Below are 14473 nucleotides of genomic sequence, written 5' to 3'. Positions count from 1 at the left end.
AACTCTACAGTTGTCTTGTGCATCACTTGGCAAGTGGGCACTTTGTTTCCACATGTTGGACCTCCTGTTTTGGACCCACAGTTATCATATTCGATTGATGGCATGTCATATGCCAGATGCTCTGAATCTGATCACTTATCACACCCCAACAAGATTCTCTCCAAAGAGTGGTCCATCGATGCACAGGAGTTTGGTTTGGCTGTGTTTACGGTGTGGTACTCATGAACTGGATGCATTTGCCACCTATCTGAATTCCAAGCTTCCCAGGTTTTGGTTTCCTGTTTCTCATACTTTGGTTGTAGCTGTCAATGCCCTCAGTCAGAATTGGGAGGTGGGCATTACTTTTATACATATCTTCCCATCTGTCTTCTTCCTTGTGTACTCACAGTCATATAAACCACTCCGTGTCAACTCCTCTTGGCGGCAGCACCTTGGCTGACACCTTATCTTCCTCTTAACCTCTCCCCCACCCTCATCAGATAACCTCAATTGGGCACACTACATCCTTTTCTTCCCACAATTCAGCTTCACTCATGGCTTTTGTTTGATCCTTTGCCAAACAAGCTGGACTATCCCTTAAAGTTGCTTCCTTAATTTCTCTTTCCATGTGCCCTTCCTCCCTGTCAGTTTAACAAAGTAAATGGTAGGTCTACCACCATTGGTCTTCTCATCATGGTTTTACTCTGTCCCATCCTACTCTCCTGCACTTAATTTCCTTCCTTATCTGGGTTTTTGACAAGGGACTGTCGGTATCCATAATTGCTGATTCTTGCACGGCAGTGTCAACCACTTTCCAGTTCACAAGATTTCACTGTATCTTCACTTCTTTGGTCTTAACCCTTTTGTTCCCTCTGCCTTTGCTGTCCCCTGTGTCCTACCGCCATCTCTGATTGGAGTCTCAGTGTTACCCTCCATGCCTTCACATTTCCTCCATTTGAGCTCATGTCTTCCTGTTACTTCTATCAACTCTTTTTAAACTTTTTTCCTCCTCCTCTTGGTGTGTGGATGTTGTCATTCAAATTTGTTTGCTTTCAATGTTTTTCATGCATTATATCACAGGTCCTTGGTCATCCTCTACCAGGATTGGTATGTCCTGCCCAAAACTTCAGCTGCACATGAAAGTGAATTTGCCTTCACTCCCATTTCTCTTCCTTACATTTCTCATCTTTATCTTTGTTCCAGTCTGGATCATTTCTTATGTCCTGTCTGAGATCTCTGCTGTTATGTGGCTCACACTTTTCCCTTCTGTGGTTCCTTATTGTTTATTCATAGGAACCCCTTCCTCTTCCTTTCATGTGATATTTCTGCTATTACCCTTACAGGCTGGATTTGCCAGCTGAGTTGTCTTGCTTATTCTTCACTTTCTCCTGATGATTGTTGTCTCCTTCCATTAAATCCATCACCCTATCATATCCCTGGCTGCCCAATTCCATTGTCCTTTAGAGTATATAGTTTGCCAGCATGTGGACCATTCCCCATACATTTATCTCACATTATCTGCATCATCTGGCCATTTCCTGCTCTACATGTTACTCTTTAACTCCTGTCACCATCTTGAGCTCTTTAGTTTCTTTGTGATTAGATAGGGGCTCTTTTTATACAATTATTTTTTGTAGGGGCCTTTCTCGCATATATATGGATCCTGCTCAGGGGTGAGCCAGGTATACTTATTCTTAAACCCACACTGTGTGATCATTCAGGTCAAAAACATCCAATATAGAGATGGGGTGTTCCATAAAACTGCTGTTAGGTTTTTCCTTGCAGTGTTTTGAGTCATAAATATGTTTGTCGTGGACCATACATTCATGGACTAACATGAATAAAGCAGAAGGGGATTGCTGACCATCCTTGCCACTTCTTGGTTTGGCTGTATCAAGAATGGTCTGCTTTTTAAAATAAGGTTTTGTGGTCACCCTTTGCATTGTTTTCAGTGTTGAATTTCACTGGACTCTCCAATGCATTCCCTCCTTCACAATCTTCCAGTGAAAATATATTCTTACCTCTACTCACACTACCCATTCTTCCTTCCCACTTCCGGTGTCTTTTTTTTTTTTATGTTGCTCAATCTCAAAGTGAAATTAAGGTACTTAGAGGGAGTCAGCTGTACTAAGAGTTTTGTTGCACTGCTATTGGTGGAGGGTTATTGCACTCTATCTTGCAGCTGCCTCACGTGAAAATACATAAGGGTAGGCGAGAGCATCATGGCTAGTGGTGAGAAAAATTTGTGCATATAGAGGGCAGTACAAGTCAAGACAAGCTATTATGTAAGTGGAAGTAAGAATCTATCAGAAATGCATTTTCAGTGTAGGAAAATATTAACATTCTAGTTAAAACTTATTACAAATCTTATCCAAAAGAAACATAATCCTTAACATCTTGATTAAAACTGTTTTCAGTAGACCCATACCTCATTGTCAACATTTAAACATTACATCACTTTGTTCAGTTTTATCCTTCAGTAGCCTTATTTCCCTGTAATATTTTTGCATTAAGGTAGATTTGGGGTGAGTTCTGTATAACAGAGCCAAAAATTTAATGATCTAAGTATCATAGGTGTACATTTGCATGTATCCATATATTCATGCTTTGTTAAAAATAGTTTTTTGTTAATTGTATTAAATCATGGATGCTGTAAGATTTTTATGGAAGAATAAAACTTGTAAATATAAAGCAGGATCCTGGTTTGTTTTTATTTAACTCCTTGTTTCTGTGTGTTAGTTGTGTAGAATAATACATTTTAATAAGTCAAAATTTGCATAAAAAAATATAAGTTATTCTAATTTCAAAGTATTTAGCTGTATTCTCAACAACCTACTGAGAGTGTTAGGTCTTTATCCTTTAATTATTCAAATATACAAGGTGAATGGAAAAGTTCAGCTATTGATTTCTGTCTCCAACAGCCACTAGGAATATTGGATACTTCTGAAACAGCCAGTCAGAGTGATGCCTGGAGTATGGATGTCTTGGCATCTGATACAGAACGACTCCTTGAACTTGATACTGATGATACAGCTAGTGTGGCTCGGTCAGATGACACTGCTCGGTCTGAAATTGAAAATGAAAGTTCTTCTGGTGTAGATGTTCCAAGATCGGATCCACGTGATGTTGATGACAGTGAAACATACACTGGTACGTTGAAACCAAATGACTTTTTTAAAAATTGTAAAGTGTGTAATTTTTCACACTCATTGCATACTTCTCTGCTTTTTAAAGAAAATTAAATTAACAGCACCTTTAAAAATAGCTCGACACTGTTCATATCCTTAAAAAAAGGCTTTGAGAAGAAAGATAGTGGTTCTGTCTCACTTATGGACTTTAAGTTGAGGTTATGATACTTCCAGAACAGCTTGATCATCACATCATTAAGGAAATGCTACTCCAAACTAAAGTAATGTATATAAATATTGGGAGTTTTCTTAAACTAATACCCTCTCAAATGTTTTTTGTGTTTGTTTGCCAGATGAAGTAACTAGCTGAAAAGATACATGGTGTTTTAGTATTGTGCATTAAACACATTCTGTAAAATGTTTAAATCTATCTATTCCTGTTTGATCAAACTAAATCCTGTGTGCTCTGAAAATTTGGGAAAAGTTTCTTACTTTTTAAACTAACATTAATTTTGTACTTCTGTACTCATTATAGTTTCCATACTATAACCTTTACTACACTTTTATCTTCACAAAAATTTAGCAGACTTTTAGTAAACATTACAAATTTTTCGTACCCCAAAATCAGATTTATTAATGAAGTATTTTTACTAATGATTTATCTGTGAATATATATGTAGTATTTCTATACACTAATCCAAGTGCTAAGTCCTTTCCACTTTAAGATTAAAAATACTTGGTCTGAAAAATCTCAAATTTTATATGTGTAATCTCTGAAACGTTCTAAATATATTTAAAATGTTTTTGTTTTCAGTGAAACTTTGTATTTTACCTGTTATTTTCTCTACTCTAACTTATACAAGGTTGGTCAATTTTACTGACCTCATAACCAAAAAAAATTAAAATCAATCTAAATTACCATTTTTTTTCTTTCTAGAATGATTTCAAATTGTAATATGAAACTACATTTGTTTATCCTAAATAGCTTTAAACTCATAACAGTATACATGTATTTATACCTGATTTTTTACTGTTTGATTTCCCTTTGAACCTTGTCTAACTACTGTTCATGCCATTATAAGTTGTAAATCACTTGGCAAAGGTGCAGCTCACATTACACTATCAAATTACATTAGACACGAGCTACTCGCAAAAAAAAAGAAAGAAAAAAAAGAAGACCCATGTACATACTTTTTTCTTGTTTTTCCATGTGTATTCTATATCTATTATTATAAAACTAACTAAAGTGTAAAACTAGGAAACTTTTGATGTTAGATTAGGTGAAATAAGTAATAAAAATATAACATTTTTTCACAAGGTATGCTCGTTGTCAACTGTTGATGACACTTAACACTAATGGTAGTGCTGCACTAAATAATTATTTATTTAATAGAATAATGCACCAAAGAACACAGAATACTAATATGCAAAGAACAGACAATGTCCCATAACTATCACAATTTTTCTGACTTTCAAACTGTGACGAGCTGTTACAAATTCATCTAAGCTAGTCAATGTGTTTCTCTTGGGAATCAAGCTTGAACTGAAAGTGAAATTGACAGTTCTCTTTATAGAAAACAACATTATATAATATGTCACTTGATAGATGAAAGCCTTTACTTTCTATTGGTTATAAATACTATAGCATTGACTGTCAGAGAAAACTCCGCAATTTCTGAAAGAAAGGATGTGACAGGTGGGCATGGCAAGAGGGGTCTGGTTGTCTATTTCATAGCTCTGTAACCAAATAAGATTGAAGGCTATGAAAATTATGCTTTGCCTGAGCAATGATTATATTATACTAAGTAATTTACATTAAATTTTGTACTTCTTGGAGGGTGGAGGTATGGTAAATAAATTAGAGAAGAGGGGATGCCTTAGGGGGCAAATGTCTCAATTCTCACACTAGGGGAAATTCTAGATATTTTTAAATATTACCTTATAAAAGTAAGAACTTAAAACTTGTATACCATTACTGTATGTCTTATTAGCTACATTTTTATGCTATATTTATTTGTATACCATAAAAAGAAAGTAGTTGAATTATATTTTGAATGTAACTCACTAAAACCTTGCGATATATGCAGAAAAAGATGCCCATGGATTGAAGGTTAAATGAGTTTTTGTTCAAACATTTATCATCTATATACAGATCCCTGATCAATAACACTGAAATTACTTTTGATAACATTTAATTTAATTCATCAGTTATTTGTCCAGGATGCTCTCTTAGCAAGGTCAGTAAAAAAAAAAAAGGTGATGATATTAAAAAGCACTTGATCTAAAAAATTTGTTGTTATAAATGGAGAACTATGTCAGAAGCTAAATCTTTTAATGCTTTAACATCAGTTGAGTGGCTGATTTTATCCTTCAGTAAATTTAAGTCCTATAAGTTTGAGAATTATAGAGTGTATTTCCTTATCTTAATTTCAGTTGGTACCATTGCTATTGTACTATTATAACTGTGTATGTCCCTTTTCATAATTTTGGTTCATAAAAGCAAGATAATTATGGTACTATCACAACTATATCTTTTACAATGAAACATTGTAGAATGGATGGCAACTGCCTGTTGTAGAGACAGAAGTGTAGAGGACGCCGTTTCAAAAGTCTTCTGCCTTTCGTCTTCAGAATCTGAAGACGAAAGGCAGAAGACTTTCAAAACACAGACCCCTCCCTTGTAAAACTTAAATAAATTGAGATTCCATAATCTTTAAAATAGATATCAGGATTGTTTTATAATGAAGTAGAATTGGGTTAGTGTCTAAATTTGTAGTTTTTGCTCTGTTGCTATATGAATGTTTTCTAGTAGTTTATAGCACACTAATTATAATTGAGATATATATTTTTAAAGTTGACTGACAAACAAGAACACTTACCAGTTCATAAAAGCACTGTGTCATATTAACATTCTTGTATGAACACTCAAAAAAATGTTTCAAGTTGAATTGTACTTTTGTAATGTCTGTATGACATACACAGTATAATTTAGAATCATATATTTTGGAAAATGTATTTATGTAAACATACATTTCTTATTACTTTGGCTCTCTTCTGGTAAAGAATGATGGATGCCTTTATTGTTTTTCTTGATACATATGTACTAAAGTTTCATTAAAACTAAAAAAAAAAACTTTGCTACTGAAATTAGTTGGCTGAAATTTTTAATAAAGGTTTGATCTTTCATTGTGCCAAAAAATGTCATTTTTGTTTTTTACTCTTAATATAGTAGCACAATGTGCCTGAAAAGAAATTAAGATTTTGTTAAGTTGTGAAGCCAATAACCACATAGCAGATTTGACTGCTATACCTAGGGTAAAAATATTAAAAGCTAGAAAGGACATAAGATTTGGTAATGAACAATTGTTGACTATTTATGAGGGCAATAAATGGTATGTTGCCCAAAATCACCAGTCAATGATTTTTTTCATTCTACTCCCCCTGTACATTTATGGTTTTACTAAAATCGGATTAATTAGCACTGTCACGTAGTATATGTAGCCTACATGTAAATCTTAAAGTTTAACACTTCATTAAAGATTTTAATCTCATTTTAAGAATCAATAATAAATCAACAAATTTTCCATATTATGATTATTATTATTATTGTAACTAAAAATATCTTGGAATATTCAGTTTCAACTTATAGGCCTATTCATCTATATATGTCACTACTGGTAACATGACTATGAAAAGCATAAGCCAATTTTGTTATGATTATAATATTTGTATAAGAAATAATCAACAGAGGATTGGGCCACACTAATTCAATAAATAGCAAAAAATGTACCTTGACATACCTCTAAGTTACAATAAGCATATAAAGAATGCTCCTGTCTAAATTCAGCGTAAAATTTGCCTAGAATACTGGTGAGATTTCCAGTGTCATTCACAATCACCCCATTTTTACAGCTCCTTTTCTTAAGTTTCTAGTCATCTTTCTGTCCTTTTCTGCAATGAAACTTTGTAGCTGTTCATCTGTGAATAACTGAAACCTTATGCCATATGTCTATATTCATTTTAATGTAAATAAATTCTATTTTATATTTAAAAATGTTTTCAAAGTTTATTTGTTACAATAGATAGTGTTTCAGTCATTTGATATAATTTTATGGAAAGCTAATTGTTTGTACCAAATAACTTTGTGTTATTTTGGTAAATAGACTAATGGTAGAGAATTGTGTAAATTTGCATGAGTTTTGGTCATTGATTACTTGTGTGTGTGTGTATATCAATAACTAAAAAAGGAGTACCATCACAATTATTTAATTGCCAACGCATTAACCCTTTCACATTGACTGTACTCTAAATTCCTTTCTGCTCAAGTCAAGGTTTTACTGAGTGACCTTAAAAATTGAAAAAACTTTACTATCAGTGTATTCTAATGAAATTAACATTACCAAATATGTTATAATTCAAAGTTTTATATTATATAAACTTGAATTCCTTTATTTCAAAAGATACCATTAAATAAAAATACTTCAGTTTTGTTGTCATATAATGCATGAGCAATCACAGATCGTAACATTTTGTCTCTATTACATGAATAGCACATTTATAGTGTACATGTATGTCTAGACTGAATCTACTCATACAGTGCTAGTAATTCATTCTTAATTCATACTCCTTCAGATCAACTCAGATATCACAACAAAAAAATTTGCTCACCCCTTTACAGTAGCCACACCCACCTTTTGATTTGGACATGTTATTTCAAGCATGATAGACTTATTTGAGTGGCATGTTTATAACCAATAGAAAGAGCTCATTTTAAACTACAATCTTCCAATTGTCATTTTAAAACTGGCACACAATATTCATTACCAAGTACATCAAACAGCTGAAGTATTGTTTGCTGATTTCATCCTTGCTAGCACTTAACGATGTTTCTTTCTTAGATACATATTAGTTAGATAGTAGTATTTAAGTTTTGCTTTTGAGTTTAATTAATTATGTATTATTTATGTTTTAAACTTCATATTTGAAAGGTTTGACAGTTTCATAATATAACCCAAACTTCACCTCATTTGGGATGGTTAATTTACAACACAAGTGCAAAAACATTTTGCCAAAGGCTTGTGTATCTCTGCCATAGATCTGTAATTTACCCCAAAGGCACCCATTGGCATGTGTCATGAAGGACAGTAAATGAAAATAAAACATTAAAAATAAATTATAAGTGAAAAGGTAAAGACTTGAAATTACAAATATAACCAAAAGAAGAAATTTTAAGATTATTCAATGAAGAGTTAAAAGGTATGTACATATTTAAATTTCTTAATTTTGAACATTTCATTGCACTGTATGTTGTTGATAATAACTATAGTTAGTGTGATATGATAGAGAAAATGGAAATGTAAACATTTACCTTAAAAACAAAACTTTTGACATTCTTTTTGGAGGTTCTTGAGATTATTGAAATGAAATTTGAAAACTGAAGATATAAAAAGGTATTTTTATACTTAATGTGAAATAACCTTGTACTTGAATTACACAGAGTCTGAGTGAAATTAAGTAATGAATAAATAACGAATTTTTAGTAGAAAAAATAAATATTTTTCTGAAATGACATGCTTTTAGGAAAATTCTCAAGTTTCAAACAATTTCCATCCACTAGTTTTACTTCTATAATGAAATTTGACAAGAGCTATGTAACGTAAATGTAAGTATGTTGACATGAAAGGGTTAAAGATTTAAATATGAGATTATTGGTTTGTAGTTTTTGTTCGTTTGTATATTCCTTGTCAACATTCCTTTCCTTTAGTAACTTATACTTGTAAATAACTATGTGAAAACACTTAGAGAATTTTTTGTTACAGTCAGCAGAAGTCTTTTAGTTGTTGGTGAAACTGCTAAGTCAATGAATAAATACTTGTTACGATCACCAGATCGTGTACTGAAAGATCCGTCTAGATCAACCTCATCCCCATTGTTTCCTCCAAGAGTTCATGTGACCGTACTATCTGGTGACCAACCACACACTTCAGTTGGCTTCCAACCAGTTGTGGAAGGTATGCGAGAAATTTTCAGTTTTGTGCATTTATCATAAAATTTATCACACACTTAATGGACTTTCTGTGTATTGAATAAAAATGAATAATGACTTTTGGAGGTTGTAAAAATAAAGTGATGTGTAACCCTTGTCTTCCATCTAATGATGAGATCTTGAAAGAGCTTGGAAGTTAGCAGTTGAATAAAAGTTTCTTTTAAATAGTGAAATAGCCTTTTACCTTGTTGTAAGAGATGCTCTAATGTACAGTATGTTATTGAACTTAAAAGTATTAGAAAAGTGAATACAGTATATATATATATATATGTTGACTAACATAGCTACCATTTTACTGGATAATACTTGTGTATCTATATATTAATTTGGACTGTTTTAGAGTTAAGCTGTGTTGCAAATTATTATATGTGACAAAAAAACATCATATCTTCATTCTAATTTTGTTTGTAGACAAAACTGTTATGTTACCAGTCATTTAAAACACCAGATGAGTGATGAAAGAAGAACTTGAGTAATATTATGAAACTACTATTGTCTTTAAGTAGCCACATTAATTTTAAACTAATTCCTTTTTTATTCCCACAAAAGTTTAAATAACTTATAAAAGCTGTATAATAGAGATATAGTGAATGTTGTTTGTTATTAATCACTTAATCTTTCAGATGCAGCTGAACCTAATTGCTTAAGACATCCATCTTCAAATACATTACATGTCAGAAGTCAGACTCATTCATCAAAAATGTTTGATCCTCTTTCTGTAGATGTTACTACTCAACAAAATGATCTGTAAGTTTTCATAAAAAATCTGGTTATACAAAAAAATATTTAATTATTCTTGAATGTTACTTTCATTACCAGTATTAGTTATAATGTTTAATATATGTATATATATATTTTCTTTTTTTCTTGGAAATTATTTTATATTATTAGCTAAGTATCTTAAGCTGGTTAAACCTCAAAAGATATTATTGGAGTTACAGTCAAAAATATATCGTTGACAGTGACGATACCTAATTGATGACACAATGTATTCTAATCTTTATAATTAAAAAACCATATATTTAAGTATCTGTACTCATTACCAGTTTGATTCTTACTTCTGATCTGTATATGTAACTAGGTTTGGTCAGAAGTTAATAATAAGTCTGATTATTAATTAGATATTTTTACTTCTAGATAGTAATTGCTAACTACTTTTAAACAACTGAAATATAGGATAAAAACTAGTTAGTAATTAGTATTTGGTAATGAAAAATATATTTAGTAACTAATTAACCCTCTTGCTGCATGCACCATTTTCTGAGCATGTCACAAGATTTTGCACAGTTTCATTCAGAGTTTAATCAAACTACTTTCTTATCATGGTTTACAAATAAACTTGGCAGAAAAATGTAGCTAATAATCCAAATATTACTATCATATAAGTCTTAAGTTCTGCAGAATAAAATCAAAATCCTGATGAAACTTTGTAAAATGAACGGCAACTGCCTATTATAGAGACACAAGTGTAGAGGATGACGTTTTGAAAGTCTTCTGCCTTTCGTCTTCAAGTCCACAATCTATCAAAGAAAGAAAATCCTGAATTTCCTTAGTATGAGAATTGTGACATTTGCTATATAGATATCCCATCTTCTCTAATTTTTTACCACCCCTCCGAGAAGTATGAAATTTAATGTTAATTATTCATTATAATGTTTTCATTGCTCGGGCAAAGAATAATTTTTATAACCTTCAATCTTATTTAGTTACAGAGCCACAAAATAGAAAATCAAACCCCTCTTACCACACCCACCTGTCTTATCCTCTCTTTCAAAAATTAACAATAGTTCTTTCTGATGTTTAATACTATATTATTTATAACCAATAGAAAGCCAAAGTTTTAATCTATTAAATGATGTATTACATGAATTTTGTTGCAGTACAAAAATTTGTCTATTTTAGTTCCAGTTCAAACTTTATTCCAATGGGAAACACATAAACTTAGTGAATTTTTAATGGCTCTTGTCACAAAGCAATCTTATATTTTTAACTTACTTTTGATTTTGCAGAATAGTAAATAATGGAATTTATGATGACCTCACCCCTACGGGAAACTTCTCCACAAACTACTTCACTTCAAAAGAAGGTGATATCACATCGGATGGTATTCTTCAGGATAATATGGCAAGCATGCAGAGCTTGGGTAAGAAAAAAACTTGCTATATTATAATGGTTTTGAACTTTAATTACTATTTCATGAAATTTCAGACTTTGGTGTAGCAGTATTTGCAGTTAGTAAATATGCCTGAAACATTGCACAAACTAGTGTTGAAAATTTAGTGTTGTTTTTTGATAGTTAGTAATACATAGCTCAGAAAAGCTGATTTAGGTTAACCTCTTACTGTGTGATTGAAGAAAACCATTGAACTTCTCTTTTTGACATCAATTTTTGATTACTCTTAACTAGCAGCACATTGAAAAATATAGTATGTAGTACTTTCACATCATATGATGCTGTCATGTAAGAACAAGCTATTCTCAAGCATTAGTTTATTTTAAAATAGTATCAATTTAAGTTTCCATTATTATAAATTCTTCTATGTTCAAATTAAACAACTTTAATATAGATACACAGTCATTTTACTGTATTAAACCATTTGATTTAGTCCATCATTTGTTAACTCTTCCAGATAAAAATTGTCATGTTACAATAAAGTAGAAAAAATGCACTTTTCAATGGATTAATTATCATATAAGCCATCAGAAGATCAGAGAATTGGCTTGGCTACAAGTGCATTCCAAAATCTCTTTACCTATTTTAAACTGGCAACATCAGAAAATTTACACAGCCTCTCATTGTTTATACCTGTTTTTTTTTAACAACATATTGTATAAAACATGGATCTGACAAACAGTGTGATAGTAGACAGTGAGAAGTTATTTTTAAGGTTGTGGTTCTGTGTGTCGCTAATAGAGCACAGTAACATTAAGTCAATTTGTCAGCATCTCATAGTACAGCATCATTACTTTGACAAGACTGGTAAGCTGAGGTTCTTTAGGGAGTTATTTTTATGTCAGTTCATCAACATCTCATAACACAGCATCACCTACTTTTACAAGCCAAGACCAATAAGATGAGATTATTAGGGCACAACTCAAAAAAATTTTTAAAAATCAATAATAATTATAAAAATGATAGTTATGGAGAATATGAGTTTGAAGTTATCCCATGTTGGAAGAAAGCTGAAACAACATCAAGGGTTGGCTAGGGTTTGAAATAATACAGGACTGAGGGTAAAGATCCGTAACACCCCTTTATTCATACTACTATCCATCAGACTATAATGATGGCATTAACTTGACCTGTATTATATTTTGTCATGACATTTTGAGGTTCAGTGTGTATAAAAGTGCTATGGAAGATTCCAAATATTATAAAAGCCTAACCATTCATGTAGATGTTTGTCTGTACAATTGAAACTAGAAATTGTTCTTTCCTTGAATTTATTATATATGATGTGCATTAGGTTTTTGTTAAAAAGCCCATATAGTTCAGTACATAGTATTATAGTTCTAATGTATTTAAAGTGTTAGTCTGCACATTTTTCATTCACTTCAATTAAAACAATTTACTCATCAAAAAAAAGTTCTAAGTTTGATTATCAATGATTAATATATATCTTCTTTATACTTTTTCGTGTCTAATAAGCTAAGTGTAACTTTAAAAATAAAAGTTGTCAATGAAACATCTTTATACTTTAATAATATTTTAGTGATCACAAGATGTTTTGTAAAATGTAGAATTAAATTAACAAATGATAAACTAAAAAATGTATGATTTGGTTTTACTTATTAAGGGATCTCTTTGAATTAGACATTTGTGTATTTTTGACAGAATGATAATGGAGAAAGTAGTTTCTCTGTTTGTAAATTGTTTTAGATTTATCTGTACCTAAAAGTGTTATAAGGCATTCTTTATTTATTTAAGTAACATTTGTTTTCTTGTATCATTTAATTTGTTAAATTTTCTATAGATGAATATATCACTACAATGTAGAGGCATATTGCTGTTCATTTTATCTTAGTCAGAAAATAATTAATACATATGTACTTCTTCTGAACACAGAAAAATACAAATGTTCTGAGTAATCTAATTTTATATCCTTAAAGGAATGTAGTTTTTTTTTCCCTAAATATTTTCTCTTTTCAAGGTCGACTAAGCTTTGCAGTAAAGAAGCTTCCTGATGAAGGGGATTACAACCAAGGATCATCTTTGTTGGACAGTTTACAAGAAACAAGTAACACATCTAGATCACAGTCCAGTGGAACACAACGACAGAGATCCAGCATAGTAGAGTTGCTCTCTCAGGATTTAACTAAAACTCTTAACATTCCTAGTGACAAGTCCCACACATCAGAAGAATCTCTAGTTGGTTCCCCTTCACGAAACAGTCTTATTGAGTTTGAACGTGAAGTCTTAGGTATGAATGTGGAAGAGAAAAATAATGAAGTATCAGCACATGAACTCCCAAGATCAGAGAATTCATCCCATCATAATCCATCATCAGTTGAACAGTCACAAAAAGGCATGCGTAGGCGCACCAAAGATGCCCAACGAATTATCGATGAAGTTTCTTGTCGGTTGAGTTCTGCCAGTTCTTCGAGTTCAGGAAGCAGTACTGGAAGCACTGACATTACAGTTAAAGGAGCAGTGACAGCCAATGGACCTATACCTCTAGCTGAATCGAAAACAGAGGGTGATCATTCTACTCTTAAGATTCACACAGACCAAAAACGCACTTCGTCATCTTCAACAACAGCGTATACGGGGGCAATACCCAAATCCATCAGTTTTGATAAGACAGCAGAAAGAAGATACAGGGTATGGAACATAATTTTTTCAATCTATATTTTTGTTAATCTGTACTTTCTCTCCTGAATTCTTCTACTTTTATGCTTTTCCATTTTGGTATTTTAACTTCCTGTTCCTACACATTAAATTTCAATAAGATGCTATAGAATATTTTAAATATAAAAATGCAAGTAAACTTGAAGAGTTCATTTTCACTTAGTGTTAAAATATTTTACTGAATTTTTTTAAGATTACATATTTTAAAATTTTAACTAACAATCGTTGTAATCACTTTGCGAGTTTCAAAATATAATTGAAAATTAATGTGAGACCTTCCAGTGGATAGTCCTCTTACTGACTACAACTTCATCATGTGGTAGTTATGGACATATCTTTAAAAACTCTCTTATTCAGCCAAAAAAATCTTTAAAATAGTTTAGTTTGTTTGTAACTAACTTGAAATTCATTTAGTTTAATATTTGATTCTTATTTCTACCGCCCCCCAGTGGCACAGCAGTACGTCTGCGA

At 31.7% G+C, this 14473-nt stretch overlaps 1 protein-coding gene across 4 annotated transcripts in view; it reads left to right on the top strand.

The window, feature by feature from the left end:
- Window positions 1-14473, top strand: part of LOC106461793 (GTPase-activating protein and VPS9 domain-containing protein 1-like) — a 91298-nt gene that overhangs the window by 53222 nt on the left and 23603 nt on the right. For 2 of the 4 annotated variants that reach the window (XM_022388864.1, XM_022388865.1), the window contains exons 12-16: window positions 2901-3129; window positions 8927-9118; window positions 9777-9900; window positions 11163-11296; window positions 13305-13975. In XM_022388864.1, the coding sequence (XP_022244572.1) occupies window positions 2901-3129; window positions 8927-9118; window positions 9777-9900; window positions 11163-11296; window positions 13305-13975 (1350 nt within the window). The remainder of the gene's footprint in view (window positions 1-2900; window positions 3130-8926; window positions 9119-9776; window positions 9901-11162; window positions 11297-13304; window positions 13976-14473) is intronic. The other 2 variants (XM_022388866.1, XM_022388867.1) reach the window with 2 other exon arrangements.

Source organism: Limulus polyphemus, unplaced genomic scaffold (genome assembly GCF_000517525.1).
Source record: "Limulus polyphemus unplaced genomic scaffold, Limulus_polyphemus-2.1.2 Scaffold1032, whole genome shotgun sequence".
In the NCBI taxonomy this organism is placed as follows: Eukaryota; Metazoa; Arthropoda; class Merostomata; order Xiphosura; family Limulidae; genus Limulus; species Limulus polyphemus.
The sequence above is the reverse complement of the archived record's forward strand: the minus strand, read 5'-3'. Positions and strand labels throughout refer to the sequence as shown.